Source organism: Cimex lectularius, unplaced genomic scaffold (assembly GCF_000648675.2).
Source record: "Cimex lectularius strain Harlan isolate CLEC.00 unplaced genomic scaffold, Clec_2.1 scaffold153, whole genome shotgun sequence".
Lineage (NCBI taxonomy): Eukaryota > Metazoa > Arthropoda > Insecta > Hemiptera > Cimicidae > Cimex > Cimex lectularius.
In genome coordinates, this window is record NW_019392833.1 from 716,988 (window position 1) to 735,016 (window position 18,029).

Genomic DNA, 18,029 nt, shown 5'->3' on the forward strand with positions numbered 1-18,029 from the left:
GGGATCTTTCATTCATTTATCTTTATCTATTGTTTGCGAATAATGATTTAATTTCCTGTATTGGGCATTATATCCGACAGGACTGTAATGAAACAGAAGGGTTCAAAAACTGTTACGTCGAAGAAAGGACATCGGCATGATTAATCACGGAGTAAACTAAACTCAATCATACAAAAAATACATAACTTTAATCATTTTTATTTTTATTACTTTTGTATGGTATGTAACATAAATGTGGGGGTAGTAACTGAATTGAATACGCAAAACACCTTAAAAGACGTTTATTTTTTCCAAACAAGAACAAAATACTGCACGTCTTCCGACTTGAAGACATCTATTAGTCTGGGCAAGATTGGACTAAAATCATGTTTTGGGATGGGTCAAAGTTTTGTTTGAGGTCTTCTGACGGCCGAGAGGGGTTTGGAGAACTCGAGTGCGATATGCCCCTCAACATTTTCACTCCAGAGAAACTATGGAGGCCATTTAATTTTACATTAGTAGAAGTGCATAAAACACTAAGCAGTTTAGTTCATAAAACTGATCGGATTTGGACATTCACCTAAAATAATACGATAAGCTATTAATTGGCGACGGTTTTACTTTTATACAAGGCTCTACATAGCTCGTTGAGGACTTCACTGTTTCGAGTGGCCAATAATAATAATAAAGTGTATTATATTTAAAAGCAATATTATAATAAAATGAACATAAATGTACTTAATAAAAAATAAACAATACGGCATGGACTCCGTCAAGGAGTCCACTCCGACTGCCGGAAGGTGGTGAAAACATAGCAGTAATAGTAACAACGATGATAATAATAATAATAACAGAATAAAATAAAGTATATAAATAAAATAAATAAATAATTGTGTACACTGCAAACTTATATAGACCTCTGTAACTATAAATTATTGTAAATGGTTAACAAAAGTACAAATTTTCCTGAAATAAAACAAATGACTAAATAGAAACTAATGTAATGAATTAGTTAAATGCCATAAACCCAATAAAAATAGATTAAGTAGAAGAAATAAGGATAAACAAGAATAACAGTAAGAAAGAAAATAAGTATACACATAAGAATAAAAAAGAAATAAAAAATAATAATAACGTCACTAGTCTTCGTGGTCCGCTTGACCAATTAATATCATTCAATTAATTAAGGTTTTTAGTTGAGATAAAAAGTCAGTGTCACGTGTGAGATTTGAACGACCTTCGGCTAAATACGCCGCTGCTCTACCGCTTGAGCTATCGTGATTGCGATCCACTCGGACACTAACTTCCCATCTCAAACCCACCTTTTGAATCTTCCCTCTTTTTTGCCATTTTTCAAATGTAAGGTTTTGGTTGAAATGAAAAAGGAAAATGAAATTGAAAAATGACAAAAAGAATGGCAAAAATTCGAAAGGTTGTAGGTTGAGATCGGGAGTTGGTGTCCGAGTGGATCGTAGTCAGGATAGCTCAAGTGGTAGAGCAGCGGCCGAATTTAGCCGAAGGTCGTAGGTTCGAATCCCGCTTGTGATACTGACTTTTTTATCTGAACTAAAAACCTTAATTAATTGAATAATAATAATAATAATAATGTCGAATAATAGATAGAATAAAACAATGTGATCATTCAATATAATCCTTCCTATAGATCCAGGCTGCCCTGGTGTATTCCATCAATGCAGCCCAATTGGATCCAACTTTAAATTTTTTCTTGTATAGACACTGCACCCGAATATCTTCTATATTCAGAAAGAATAGGGCAAACTGCTATAAAGTGGAAAATGTCCTCCCTTTCTTTCAAGTTACAACGTCGGCATTCTTCTCTTTCATAAGCTTGGTACGGTTTGTAGTTCAGGTTAAGCTACTCGCCCTTTAACTTCGCCAACCATCTGATGGTTCGAGGATCTAAATTTTGCTTGTTTTTTCTAGTCAAACTTCCACACTTTACATTCGGATTTAGTTCCCTGTATAGTGTGTAATGTTGGGACATCATGGTTCTTGCCTTAAACTCTTCTCTTATGGATTATCTAATCGAAAGTGGCCAGTATGTAGACCCGACTTAAACCCTATAGAACACTTTTGGGACGAGTTTTCTAAAGGTAAAAAGTCGCCCAGTGATGCCAGAGAATTGACAATTAAGAATGGCGCTGTTGGAGGAGTATGAAAATATTCCATTTAGTTGTGTAATTTCTTTTTTGTACAATTAATTGTATACGGCAGAATTAGAGTATCATTTCAGAAAATGTTTTATTGATGTTTTCTGACTAGATGTGAAATTAAAGAAAGTACGATCAGTAACCATCAGCTGAAGCATTATCGTCGAGTTTATGATATATGGACTATTTTCGTCAAATAAAATTTAAACTATAAAAAAAATTATTAAAGATTTTATGTTGATAAAAACATTTAAATTTCACATTGTAATTTTGCATTTTCCAATTCACTTGCCATTATACCAAACCAATTAGTATAATTGCGTCTTAGTTTGGCATCATAATTATGTACAATCGGATCAATACCTGTTGATGAATGTATTTGGAATATCTGCGGCTGTTGACGACCAGGATGACGAGGAGATTGGCCAGGAAGATGCCAGCGGAGAGCAGTAGGATGAATGCCGCTTGGACGACGCTGCCCGCGGTCACATGATTGTGCGCCTTGGTGCATGAGCTGTTGTGTAAAAGCGGGGCCACAAGGAGGGTCCCTTTAGTATCCAAACTCCGCATAACTGGCCTTTTATGCGTAGCTGACGGCGAAAGTTTTGCACCACATGGATGTTTAGTCGGTATGATTACTCATCATCATCACTCTGAGTGATAAACCGTGTCGGCAGGACGCATTTCTACCAGGGCCCTTTACACGTAGTGCTGTTTATTCCAGAGAAGATAATACGGCATCGCACCTATTTCTGCAACATAATAAACACAACGTCAATTTTACAAGAAATTGTTAAAACAATTTTGTATAAATCATGTCAAAAGAAATGAAACTTATTTAGGTACTCATATCTCAAAACAATGAAACTGAAAAGACGATAAATATTAAAGAGAGAGTTATTCAGATATCGTGAGATGCGGTCGGGTGTGATGTAGGTTTCAGAAAAACATTTTCTTTATCGTGCCAACGTTTCGATTTTTTATTGAGATCATCTTCAAGGATGGCACAATTACACAGAAGACAAACACTAGTGAGTAGAAATACTTTGTTTGAATATAAAATATATTTTGCATTGTATAAATTCACTTTTCCACATTCTAAATGTAATTGTTAAATGTAAACATTGTTTGTAAATCCCAGGCGCTGAAGATGATCTCAATAAAAGATCGAAACGTTGGCACGATAAAGAAAATGTTTTTCTGAAACCTACATCTCACCCGACCGCATCTCACGATATCTGAATAACTATCGATTAACGGTCACTAATCTCTACACATTAAAGAGAGAATATAAACCATCGTTGTGAATAATTTTTACTTCTTCCGTTGTTGGTTGAAATGTAAATAATTCATGTTCCAGATTTACTCGTATGGACAATACACGCGGTGGCGTATGGATAAAATATAGGATTGTGTAATTTTTCCAATTGACCACTGTTGAAAAAACAGTCTGCGACATTGCATGCACGGCTATCTTATTACATTATGGACCCACTCTTGTCTGTCCGGATTACTTTAAATTACTTTGCGTCTTCAGAGGTGTACGTGAGTGAACTAAAAATTTTATCTTCATGCATTCATTCTATTCTTTTAAAATTTAACGGGTAATATTGGACGCTCAGAGACGTTTGTGTAGGCGTCGTACTTATACTCATTTTCGTTTTACTATTAAAATCTTGGAAACTGTATGTCGGTTGTACTTGGCTGATTCGGAATCCTTTACAATTTTAAATTTAAGTTTAAACCGAACGGATAACTGCCAATATTTACTTGTCAAATATCCCCCAATAATCCAAAATATGAAGCGAATTAATTAGCTTATTAAAAAAATTAAGAAAGGGTGGGAGAGCGGAAGAAATTACGAAAGAGATAAACTGTATGAGAAATAGCGAGAGTGCACTAAAAGAAAGAGAAAGACTGCAGACAAAGCCAAAGGAAAAATTGAAAAATGTTTTGATAGTTATATCAATAGAGAGATGGTTTGACAGGTAGATAAAGAAAGAGTGGAAGATTGGAGAGAAGGAGGAAACGAGAGAGTGAGAGAGAGAGAGTGTGTGTGTGTGTGACAGAGAGTGAAGTAAGATAAACAGAATGAGCGAGATAAAGAAGTGAGTGAGAAAGACAAAGAAACAATTCAAAAAGGTTTGATCGTTATATCAATATAGTGAAAGATTGATAGATACAGAAAGTAGAGGGAGGAAGAGAAAGAGAAGAAAGAGAAGAAAAAAGAGATAGAAAGAGAGAGAGAGAGAGAGAGAGTGAGAGAGAAGAGGTGAGGACAAGAGAGAACGAGATTGATTGATTATGTTTTATTTCACCGGGCAAAATTATTATGTCTCATGGATCTCTCTGCCACCTTACGAGAGATAGAGATAGAGATAGCGATAGAGAGAGAGAGTGAGAGAGAGAGAGAGAGAATGAGAAGAGGTGAGGAAGAGGAAGAAAGAGAGATAGATAGAGAATGAGAGCGCCAGAGAGAGCGCAGTAGCGAGTAAGGAAGAAATGGGGGGGGGGGGCGGTAGCCGAGAGGTTAAGGCGTCAGACTCTTGGCTAGTAGATCCCGCGGTCGGGGTTCGATCCCCACCGTCGCCTCGGGACTTTTTGTGACGCTTAAGGGGACCGGTGGCCGCAATTGAAAGAAATTGACACGGCACTCATCAATGGAAGGGGCGGGATCGGATCTCAGCTACCCTGAGTTTGGACCCAACCCCCTTCAAAAATGAGTTTCTTCGATGGAAGAACACCGGTACAACGGGGGCTCAAGTTCACATTTGTGTTGTAAGCCCTCCCCCAAAATATGGAGCCAGGGATAAAGTACAATAAGCTGTTGAACAGCTCAGCTGCAGTGCTCAGGAGGGGAGGGAACTCCTCCAGTCCCCAGAAAAAAGAAAAAAAAAGAGTGTATATGAAATGACAAAAATGAACTAGGATACAGAAATAGATTGATAAAGAAAGGGTGTAAGATGGGACAGAAAGAGAGAAAAGAGAGTGAGCGAGGACGAGTGGCGACTAGACAGTGGAACAATAAAAATAACGGTTTGATCAGAGATAGATTACTGATGGATAGATAATGAGAGTGGGTAAGGGAGAGAAAAATAGAGTAAAAACAGAAAGAGAGAAAGGGAGAGAGATAGAAAGTAAATTGTGAAGTAAACATACTATTAATATAAAACTTTTACTTTTTAAGGAAATAAATTTCTGTGAACACAAGTACAATGTTTCACTTGTCACAATGGTAGAAGATAGTTATATATGGAGTTTTGTTTTTACAACAGATCTATTCTCTTAATTAAAATAATATTTAGAAATTTTTCATGATCAAATGTTTTCTTTGGTTTAACTTTTGACATCCATCGTCTGTAGTTTGTCCGAAAAGTGTGTGTCGGCTCGGAAGGCTTGGTATTTAAATCAGAAGGGGCCGGGAAACATCCCGCTGTGCGAGGTTGAGCGACAATCACATTCGCAAAATCTCGCCGAGAGGCAATAAATTTACAGACAACAACTGTTTTGATAGTCGGAACACGTCCTGGAAACGTTTCACGAGGGCCGCAAGGAAAGGAAGAGGATGGGAAAAATGAGCTTTTGATTACCGCCTCGTCACAAAAGCTCGTTCCACTCAACTTTAAATTAATTCGCAGTTTAGACTGCTACCACTTTCTTGTAATTTATTTCGACGGAGATAATACACATTTAATTAGCTTCGGCTTGGATTTCAGGAAATCAATGGCAACGGTTAGTAATTTTTCTGCCTTAATAGGAATGGGAACGTTCCATGATTGATTTCTTTAATGGTGTATGAGCTTTTTACCTTCAGGAGATTAAATCTAGAACATATATGCATTTAGTAGTCATAATTGATCTCTTAATTAGTTCAATTAATTATACTTTTAATCTAATGTCTTGGTTGAGATGAAAAAGCAAGTGCCACGAGCAGGATTCAAACCTATGACCTTCGACTTGTAACACTTACTTTTTCATCTCAACCGAGATGAAAAAAGTTTTTTGTGCGAAAAACGGAAAAAAGTGTACTGTTTTTTTTAGATTTTCGGGCTGCATTTGATTCGCCAGATAGAAATTTTTTATTTTATAAACTGCATATGATAGGGTTATCGAATAAATTTATAAATGTTTTAAAGAGTCTGTACGAGGAAACTGAATCTGCTGTGTGGATGAAGGAGGGAGTTTCAAATACCTTTAAGACAAACATAGGGCTAAAGCAAGGTTGTTTGCTATCTCCACTTTTATTTTCGTTATATATCAATGATCTATGTGATTTTGTAGGCGGTGGATTGCATATTGATGGGTTGAATGTTCGTTGTTTGCTCTATGCAGACGACATTGTATTATTAGCAACGGAGCCCAGTACACTGCAGAAAATGATAAATAAGCTTTACGAGTATTGTCAGTTATGGAATTTGTTTGTTAACTTAAACAAGTCAAAAATAATGGTCTTCTGCAGAGGGGGTAGGCTTGGGAGAAAATAGGTTTGGAACTAGGCTGGACAAAATATTGAGATTGTGAACCATTATAAATATCTGGGTATATATCTCACACCGCAGCTTGTTATGGGAAGACATCTTAAAGAAAAATTAAATGTAGCCAAATTTGGTATTAATTCTACTTGGAAATCTCTCTTGTCGAATAGTGATGTTCCCATTTCAGCAAAATATAATGTATTTAACTCTGTTTCCAAGGCGGTAATGTTATACGGTGCTCAGGTTTGGGGCTATAAATGGTATGACAGTGTGGAGAAATTGAACAAATATTTGGGCAAAAGGTTGTTTTTCCTAACAAAGGATACACCTGATTATGTCTTATATTTAGAGACAGGGATTGACCCATTGTTTTTCAACACATTAAGCCTGCATCTGACGTACATCCAAAAAGTTTTATCATTGGCTTCTGCTAGACTTCCTCGAATTTTGGCCTTGAAAATACTAGACAAGAAAATATTTTGGGCAAAAGAATTTGACAATTTGTGTCTACAACACGGTTTAACTCCCTTGAGTTACTCCGATATAAATAAAAATAGTGTGGAAAGCTTGGTAGATGTTTTAAGAACTGATTTTAAAAATAAACTAAAATTAAGAGGACAACAGTCTGTCTTCCATGGTTTATACAAAGAACTGAATCTGGAATTAGGAGAAAATCACCATTATTTAAATAAAAATTATAATTTGAATATGATAAGTGTGATAATGAAAGCAAGAGGTCAGTTGCTGTCTCTTAATTACTCGGTCCACAGAAATGAGGAAGCGTACCGTTGTGCTTTGTGTATGAGGATGGCTTCCATTTTTTGGCGGTGTGCTCTATATTGAAGGAATTCAGACTTAGGTGGTTTGGCAAATTGTTTTTAGAATTTCATTTTTGAATGGGCAGAACTGGCACAGTCTCTACAATTATGTTTTGTACTCCCTAAAATACAGAGCGTTCCTAATCGATAATTTCAATTATTAATAAAGTTTTGTGTAAATTATGACTGTTTGTATTAGTATTGTTAGTGTTAATATTCGTATTATTCTATGTTTTTTCTTTTGGCAACTCGACAGACCGCCTGTGGGCTATTGCCTAGGATGTTTTATGTATTGAATATTTTTTGTAAAATAATTTTTATTGTATATAAACATCTTTATCTATCTATTATCTATCTATCATCTCAACCAAGACCTTAGATTAAAAGTATAACTTGTTAGAATAGATACGATCTTTGAAACGATTATTAACTTACAATTATTTTTTCTATTTCATAAACAAACAAATCAATAAAAATATCTTTTTTGTGAACATCAATTTGAAAATTAATCTTGAACGGAAAAAAAACAGATATGATTGTACATAAGCTATTTTGTGTAGGATAATTTATGTTTTTTTAATTATACGATTAGTGCTTTAAATGAAGTGATGGTTTTGCTTCTAAAACAAATTTCATTCAGATCCGTAAATAAAAAATGTCAAAATGATAATCTATTAAAAAATAAACTTTGCGATATTAGTATAGATCCTGATCATATAAATGATTTGTGAATCATTTCAACTAGTGTTTTATCCTTCACATTGACGATAATGTGGTAACACTGTTGTTTCGTTCGCGATTATTTAAATTTTCAAGTCAAAACGCTAAAGGCTACAATAAAGTATTGATTTATACTATAATGACTAATGAAAATACTAAGGTTGAATGAAGTTTTGTTTGCATTGTCATGCAAACGGTCATGAATTTTCTCGATAAAAGTTATCGGCGATATTTCATCGATAAAAAATTACAGCACTTTTAGGTTTTCTTTTATTCTCCTAAAAAGCCGGAAGTACGTTTCCGGAGCGTGTGATCCCCCGGATATCGGAGAAAATGGACCTGGACTTGAAACGCACACCGAAGCTCTATATAAATAAAGCAGGAAAGGAGGGCATTAAGACCCTCGTTATCCATCGGACAGATTTATTGTCTCTGTAATGCTTCATTCTTCGTGGGCGTAAATACCAATCAGAGCCCGTGATTGTCTGCCGGCTCTTCTTTTATAAACCAGCTCTCATTTTGCCGACAGAAAATCCATTCCGGGGTGGTAATTAATGACGTGGAGAGCCCAAAAAGATGAAATTGATTGGAATCCACAAACCCATAAAACTGGAACTAATAATGATAGAGAGAGAGAGCGCGAGGGAGGGAGAGAGAGAGAAGAAAGGCAAAGAATGGGAGAGAGATAGAGGGAGAATATAAACATATATGTGAAATGCAATAGAAACAACAAAAACAAAACAATTTCATTCCCAGATCCAGAAAAATAAATTGAGAAAAAGGTCAAAACATGCATACAAATAATTTAAAAAAAAGATAACCTAAAACATCTTTTCCTCCCTCATAAGAGGTACAAAAGGTGTTTTTTGTTACAAGATATGCTGATTGCATTAAGGAAAATAAGTTTAAGCAAGGTTAAAAAGGTGTCGACATGTGGCAAAACCAACTACAAATCCATGGGGAATTTACGAGCTAATAGCAGATCTAGCACGGAACGTATTTGCATCGTTGAGGAAATCCTATGATCCTGGTAAACATATCCCCTCACTATTTATTGGACAAGTCACACCTCGCCTACTCTGATACACTATCATGTTCAACTGAAAAATCGTTCGTACAAATCTATTTTTTAAATCCAATATTTACATTCACGTTTTAAAAGATGAAGTTTTTATTTATTTATATTACCTATAATATATTTTACCCTTCTGTAATTTTACAATTTTACTAATTCTGCTATATATTTTTCTTATCCTGTCTTTCGGCCTATACATTATCTTGCTACTTTTTTACTATTATTTTTTAAAGTTATTTTTACATATATATTTTTAACATTACGGTCTATCTGTAAATAAACAACCTAAAAACATTCTTAAGCTATTTCGCTGTTTAATTACCAGTCGGTATGTTTAACCAATTTTCTATCTTCCTATCTACCTCTTTATATATTATTGGTAATTTAAGTCTCCATTACAGATTACAGATTTTCGCGTACCTTTCATATTCTTACTCACCTTAGCCAGACAATAAATAGTCCAGATGCGTTTTGTAGTTTTCCTTCTGTTGAAAAAGGAAAAATAGAAGAAAAGAAATTGCATCCCGAAAGAATAAGAGTTCGAATTTTTATACACTGACACCTCCGTTAACGGACAAGTTTTGCCTTCACGAATTCTGTACATTTCAAACTCTCTCTAGAGCGGAACCTCTCCGGCCTCGGACATTGCCGTCAGTCCACATCAGAATAATTCACCGCTCTAGTCTATGATGTCTAGGATGTATACAGTAAAAATATATTTATTTCCTTGTGAAAAAAATAATAGTTACTATACAATCAGGACGGGAAGCATGGTACTCATAAGCATAATAGCTCATGCTTCCCCCAATAAGGTACTGCGGGCGTGATATCACTCTCTAGCCCCTTCACTTTTAGAATGAAGTTGAAAGTAGCAGTGTGTTGCTTAAAACAGTAAACAATTTTTTTCTACATCCTCCTTTAATACAATGCCCGAAGGTATTACAGAAATTGTGAAAAAATGAAATGATGAAATATATAGAAAAGCAAATGCAAATCTTAAATTCAATTAACTTCATATCTAAGTATTGGGTTGTCCGGAAAATAATGCAGGATTTTGGTATTAAACAAAAAAAAAGAAACTAGTTACTTTAAAGCAATGTTCTTTAATCAAAATAATTTNCCTGTAAACGTAAACAGAATATTTTATATAGATTTTTTTTAATGAAAACTTAAAATCCTGCATTATTTTCCGGACAACCCAATAGAAAGTACTGGAATTATTACCAACTTAAAAACAAGTAAAAAGATCTAAGTATTTTTCTATTGTTCTATCTTTATATTATTGCGTCTTTTTCTCTTTTTCTCCAATTAATCACGTGTATGCATTGCATATTTATATTTACGTTTTTTTTTTTGTAATCAGTCTTTTTGTAATTCATCTAAGCATGTCGACCTGTTTATATGTTTATTTATAGTTATCATTATTATTTATCAGTTTGTTAGTCTTTCTGTCAACTAATATATCTTTCCCTGGAGTCGAAAGAGACTGTAATGGAGTAATGAGTGTGGATTTGGGCGGTGTGCGTGTTTTGTGCTTATGGACACATAAAACCGTTCTTTCTTATGAAACATAACTCATCTAAAGCAGAAAAAGTGGTCAGCTGGTTAATTTAAACCGACCACGTCCAGACCCGACCTTCTCATATATCACGGCGAAAGGAATACGGGATGAAGGAGGCCCTTAAAAAGACTCAGCACTGCTGCCTTTTTCTCTTTCTGATGTATGTATATANCGTAATTATTGAAAAACTTTTACTGAAATATCTTTTTTATCTCACTCTTTTCAGGTGTAAAAAAACTAAACAAAAACATTATTATGATGTTTTTTAGGACATTTTAAGATTCCTGGTCGACTTTTAATTTCATGATCGACATTACTGAAAACAAGTTTAGCGAGAAACGTGCCGACTGCTTGCGTAGCGCTCTGTTTGTTAATTGCTTGCTTTTCTCATTTGCCAGGGAAATTCGAATAACAATTATGGCGTTTTACAGAATAAATTTTGTTAAGGAAAATCCGATAATGAAATTTTCTTGAATATTATTCTACATTGTTTACTAATTCGTATTTTGTTTTGGTTTAATTTCAGCCATTGTTTAAACGCTTTTGAAATCACGGTAGGTAGTTGAAGAAAATAATTTTATATATCAAATCAAGTCAGAGTTTATTGCCACTTCAAGAACATGTTGTACAAAAGTCAAGAATGAATCAAGGTAGAACAAGTCCAACAAAAACTTAATATGAGCTACATACTTTTATGGCGATTAAATTACAAAATTTATGTCAAATAGATTTATAATTTTTATTTAAAATGTCGTTGAGATGAAAAATTAGTGTCATGAGCACAACCTCTATATAGGTTCTACCGTTCGAGCCGGAGTTCGGGGGTTCGAGTTCCGTTCGTTAGACTAATTTCTAACAAAATTTCAAATCAATTTAAATAATGGCTTTAGTTAACTAGGACAAAGTAAAATATATGGATAACGTTAAAAAATACAATAGTAGCAATTCACTTTTACATTCTAATCTAGGTTAGGCACCTGATCCTAGACCATCCCTTTTAAAGGTGGATTCCGAAAAAATTGGAATTATAGCTAATGTAGCTTATTACTAGTCCATATTATGGTTTAATCTAATAGGATTCGTGATCCGATTGACCAAATAAATTCTTTTCAATTAATTAATCTTTAATTAAAGTTTTGGTTGAGAAAAAATTCAGTGTCACGAGCGGGATTCGAACCCACGACCTTCTATCGTGCCGCTGCTCTACCACTTGAGCTATCGTGCTTCAATCCACTCGGACACTAACTTCCCATCTCATCCCCACCTCTTGAATTTTTCCTCCCTTTTACCATTTTCCAGTTATGTTTAATTTTTATCTATGGACATCGATAAAAACTATTTATCGACACCACGCAGGTCAAATGACTAAATAGAATAAATTTGATTCCAATAAAAATGACTAGATGACAATAAATATTACTCAATAAATATGAAATAAGCAACAATTATGATAACAACATATATGCAATGGACTTCACACTCATAAATGAATAAATAAACTATTGATAATAAGTACACAAGTAAAATAAGCATTTTTCTCTTTTGAAAGATTAAATTTTTGAAATAACCAAACAGGTAATATAATGCTTTAAAAATGACCATAAATTTTTTTGTTTGTATTCATTGATTTAAAATAATAGGAATTTCAATTTGATAATTTTTTAGTTCCTAAACCCACAATTTCCTTTTTCATTTGCAACGATGTGCAATGTTGTTGTATACTTGTCTATTAAAAAGAAAATTTGGTATTTTTGGACCTATAAAAACTTCATTACTAAAAAAATACTCTGGAACGCGTTCACCTTGAAAATAATGAAGTCGTATCAACTCTAAATTTCATCGGATGGAATGTTATTTTTCCTAAATTCCACTTTACCTCATCTCGAAAATCTTATTTTAAAAAGTCTTATTCAAAATGTTCGGCGAGACGTAAAATAGTCCTTATTCCCGCACAAATAACGACAACGGTCTTTTTTTTAAACGTTTATTTATTCCCCCTTTTGAAAATAAGGCGTATTAGTCGTTGAAATTCATCGCAAAGCTGTGAAGGGACGAGGTGTTTCCAAGGCACCGCAGAAAGCCCCGACCTGTCCATCCATGCAGAACGTGAATAAATAGCGGAAAAAGGGCGTTTTTACATTTACGTGCCGTATTGTGATGTCTAGATTTCGCCAAAATTGGTCCAGGGTGACTGGCATTTCATATTCGTATGAAATGGATTTGCTCCTTGGGGCGGGTCTGCCTGTGGGGTTCGGGTTACATTTGAATCCTCTCTTTGCACAAAGGGAATAATTCTCATTATTACTATACCTCAAAACGAATCTTATTTTATTTTACACTATACTTATTCCCTGAGGAATTCTTCTTATAGTGTATTTGTAACGAGGATTTTCGAGTATAAACCGCTGTCGTATTCTATGTGAGTCCTGGGCCCGCAATTATAAAAATTCTCTTCTCAGCCCTAGCAGAGCGTTAAAATGAAACATGTATATTTCCGTAATAATTTGTTTCGTCAGTTGTTCTAACACTTCTTGCTATCTTCTTCAAGAATGAAGCCTCTAATAAGAAATCATCATCTATGAAAAGTTATACATTTAATCAGTAAACGTCATATCAACAGGTTATATTGCTTTTAAGACAAAATTGACAATCAAGAGACAAGAGGTGGGTTGTACATTGAAAATACTTCCATTAATTAAGGTTTTTAGTTGAGATAAAAAAGTCAGTGTCACGAGCTGGATTCGAACCCACGATCTTCGGCTAGATACGCCGCTGCTCTACCACTTGAGCTATCGCGACCTCGATCCACTCGGAAACTAGCTTCCTATCTCAACCCGACCTTTTGAATTTTCCCTCGATTGAAAATACGATATTTTGTAGACCAGTTTTGCAATTCCTCAAATATCTTAAATTTGTAGCCTTCCTAATGGTTTTATAGGAATGTTTCATATTGTTTAAAATGTTTATGCTGATTATTTATGTCAGGTACACTCATGGAAGATATTTTTGAGATGTTGAGCTATCCCAAACTAGAAAAACTGACTTACGCTTACACAATTGAATTATTCATTCAGTTTTATATTTTAATTTATTTTTACATTTTTATTTATTTTACACCCGGACACAACACTAACACTACGGAAAACGCGAATTATATAATACCAGACAACCCTGGAACAATGACTTATCGGATTAAAGATAAGAAGGTCTGGGGCCATCGTAATTTGAGACACGGTATAGAGTTCTTTGGGAAGAGGTCGTGGATTGGACTTGAGCAGTTGGACGAAGATAGTTTTCAAACTATCTTTAAAGATTACAGATATTTCTTGATATTGTTGGAGATGGTTTGGGTAGGATTGGGTTGAGAGATAAAGTAGCAGTATCGTTCGCAGGTAGTAAAAACGGTGTTTGGATGTATCGGCAGATCAGCTGTGTACATTACATATAGGATGGGAGCAAGAATGCTCCCTTGTTGGAATCGGCCTGGATCGGTCTGATTTCTTAAAACTCGTTGCCCATTTAAAAATAATATTACAGACGCGGGAAAGCTGTTATTTAACGTGAACGTGTAGTCTGTGCAATTTGTTCTCGTTCAGTTTCATTTTTCACATTTTGGACCATTCTGCGATGAGCTCAAGATGCTCCTGGATAGGTTTAGAGCTACAAGATAAATTAGGATTTATAAGCAGGTCATCAGTATAAATATATAATAGGGCCGAGAATGATCCCTTGTAGTATGCCGACATGGATCGGTCTTATCTCTGAGAACTCATTGCCGCCCATTACTTTGAAGCAATCCGTGAGATAGAATTTTGGGATAAGGAATGGGTAGAAAAAGCTTAAGTTTGATGAGAATCTCCGAGTGCCCTTGTCTAAAAATAATGGACGATTTGTTTTCTAAAGCAAAGGACACAGTTCCAAAAACCCTGAAACTTTCCTGAATCATGTTTCTGCATTTTTTAAAGTTTATTATAATTTTTTATTTTCTTGAACTTCTAAGAAATATTGGTAAAAATAATTACTTCTTAAACCAATATTCAAATATTTGTGTATTATATTACTCCTTTATAAATTCTTTTATATGTTTATATTTCATTCTATTTTGTGCCAAAGTGAAAGTTTACTGTTGCCAAATACGAATGGCATCCAAATAAAACACATTCAACATTGCATTTTTGGATAAAATTGTTAATAAGCCATTATTTCTATCTTTAATTGAAACTTAAAAATCCTTCGATTATTATTCATTCACTGTTTACGTACTTACAGTATATATTTGTTTTTAAGGATCAGGTTTATATAAAATATGAAACATTTTAAATTTTCCTTTCTTAAAAACCAAATAAACATTTGCTTCTCAATGAAAAATGTCAGGTTCGTGCTATTTTACAAAGTAAACTAGAATAACTACGCAACTAGATTAACTTTCAAACAAATTATTATTTTTTTGTCATTTTTGCCATATTTATTGTTTTAAACAGAAGTTTAAAATTTACGAGAAAAAATAAATGAAAGGAACGTTTTGATTATATGTAGATGAAAATGTACGGTGCTAGCAGAGGTTTTTTCAGTTCCGGCAAATCCTCTAGACATCGGCACAGCAGCAACTGGAATTTATTAACGTCTGGACAGAATAATCGGAGGACGGACTACTTAGCTAGGAAGTGCACTAACGTATTTCGTAAACTTTTTTGTACTACTTAATTTTCTTTGGTCTCTTGGCTGTAACAAGAAATGTTTCGTTTTAATTCAATTTTCAACAAGTTATAAAACAAGGCTATGTTGTTTCAGTTGTCTCGTAGAAAACAAAAAGAAAAGTCCTTGGTAGTTGTTTTTCCCGCCGCTTGATCCGATTTTATCCCACGGGACTTAAAATGTCCCCGCCAGTACAGTGGTTTGTGGGCAATTCCACGTTACGACCCCCGCGAAAACGCGAATAACAAGCGTTTGAATAAAGTATGAGGGCAATTCTGTGATATTATTCCGCTAGAGGATACAGCGTCGGACGCATTTAGCATCAAAGTGGAGTATAAAAATTAAGCCGGAAAGAACTTAAAAATAAGCGGTTTCGGAAGAATATGGTAATTTTATTGTCCCGACTCCCTAGCTCATCACATCCTTCTAAAAAGTGTTTTCACAATTGTTATTGTTATTAAACGTCTTAAACACCCTTTTTATAAGGCATTTGTGAAAAGCGGTCCGGGGTTTTATAACGCTAGTATTGAGCTTTATTAAGGGTGATAACAGGTGGTAAACCGTAAATAATCATAAATCTTGATAACAGCTGCTTGACCTGTTAGGTGAAGGTCTACAAATATTCCTGTTTTTCTTGCGTAAACCAGCATTATCGATAAATATTGGCTGGAGCCGGAAATGTATTTTTCAATATAACAATATATTAAACCGTACAGTGAATGTTAAATTTTGAATTACAAGACGTATTATTGGTTATTCAGAAACAATTTATCCATGCAATAAACAAGTGTAATCCAACTCCAGGAATTGGTGATTTTAATTATACTGTGTTTCAAAAGCGATTCCTTGAAGTATTAATTTATCATATCTCAAAGGGTTGCAAAAGCCCATGTAACCGGTTTTATAAATTAAGGCGTACAAGCTTTTAGTAATTTTTACTTAACTATCGAACAAATATTTTATAATTGTTTGAGTTACAATGCCACAAATACGTTCAACAATTGATCAGTGATTATCATGTTTTGATTGATGATTTTTTATGATAACCATTTAAAAAGGCTAGCCCAACTCTCGCTAAAACAGTAGCGAGTCTTTACAATATGATACGTTGCTGTTTTCAGCAAAAATGTTCATTTATACTCAGATTAATTAAGATTTTTCATTGAATTGTATATTGATCATTTCCACTTTCTTATTTATGTGTAGAGATTAGTGACCGTTAATCGATAATTATTCAGATATCGTGAGATGCGGTCTGGTGTGATGTGGGTTTCAGAAAGACATTTTCTTTATCGTGCCAACGTTTCGAACTTTATTGCGATCGTCTTCAGGGCCTGGGATTTACAAACATTGTTTACATTTAACAAATACATTTAGGATGTGGAAAAGTGAATTTATATAATGCAATAAATTTCTATATTCAATCAAAGTATTTCTACTCACTCAAAGTGTTTGCCTTCTGTGTAATTGTGCATTCTTGCGTGTCGTGTTGAGAGTGCCAGTGAGATTTTGCTATTTTGTGTTTATATACGTTGGATTTTGAAGGGGTGGGGAAGGATGTCGGTATAGAAAAGACATTTTTGTATAACGTGTCGGCTTCTTTGAGGTGAAAAGAGCCGCCGAAGGGAAAAAATGTGTTGGTAATGATTCGGTCAGATTATCCTTTCAGGATTATATAGAAAGGGATAAACAGGAAAAGAAAAGCTAAATTGTGGGAAAATAGACTATGGGAAAAATATTTGATGTGTGGAATGTAATGTGATAATATAGGTATGTTATCTGTATTGAATTTAATTAATGATATTGGCGTAGCTGCGACTGAGTTTACATGTATCTGTTCTGTAATTGATGCTGTGTTTATATCTGTTGATATACCATTTCTAAGAAATTGCGTTTATGTTTGTTTGTTCTGTATGTAATACTTTTGGATTGTTGAAGTCGAAATTGTGTTGGTGTTCAAGATGGTGGGTAGCGAGTGCTGTAGGATTTTGCTTGGGTTTTTTGCAATCATAGATATGTTGCTTTACTCTCTTGTCCAGATATTGGGATGAAAGACCGATGTAAGTTCCGGACAGTTTAAACAGTTGATCTTGTAGATTATGTCAGATTTATTTGTTATTGGTGTGGGATCTTTAATTTTGGAAAAGAGTGTTTGGATTGCTTTATAATTTTTGAAAGCTATTTATTTTCTTATTTATTTGCTTTACATAACAAATAGTTGCTGATTTTTTTAAAATTTATTAAGTAAGATTTGTATTATATTTTCTTTAACTGCACCGTTACAAAGGTAGAGAATTTCTGAGGTTAATATAATAAAACATTTTAGATATAAAAAAAATTAGTAAATAAAATATGGACGATTAAACTGTATTAGTTTAAAACAAATTAAAAGGTAAAAATACATTGAATGTATACATAACTTCTCAAAGCAAGAAAAAAGTGATAGATGATTTGTGACGATTATGGAAAATGGAATTATAACCTGGAATCGAAAAATCTAGTATCTGCGGCGTGCGAAAAAGTGTACATAAAATC

The 18,029-nt window shown here is 34.2% G+C and overlaps 1 protein-coding gene across 2 annotated transcripts in view; it reads right to left on the minus strand.

The window, feature by feature from the left end:
* The window catches only part of LOC112127488 (trace amine-associated receptor 5-like), a 177,304-nt gene that overhangs the window by 784 nt on the left and 158,491 nt on the right, over positions 1-18,029 (minus strand). For both annotated transcript variants that reach the window (XM_024228561.1, XM_024228562.1), the window contains one exon: positions 2,514-2,902. In XM_024228561.1, coding sequence (XP_024084329.1) covers positions 2,514-2,720 — 207 coding nt within the window. In that variant the 5' untranslated portion in view covers positions 2,721-2,902. The remainder of the gene's footprint in view (positions 1-2,513; positions 2,903-18,029) is intronic.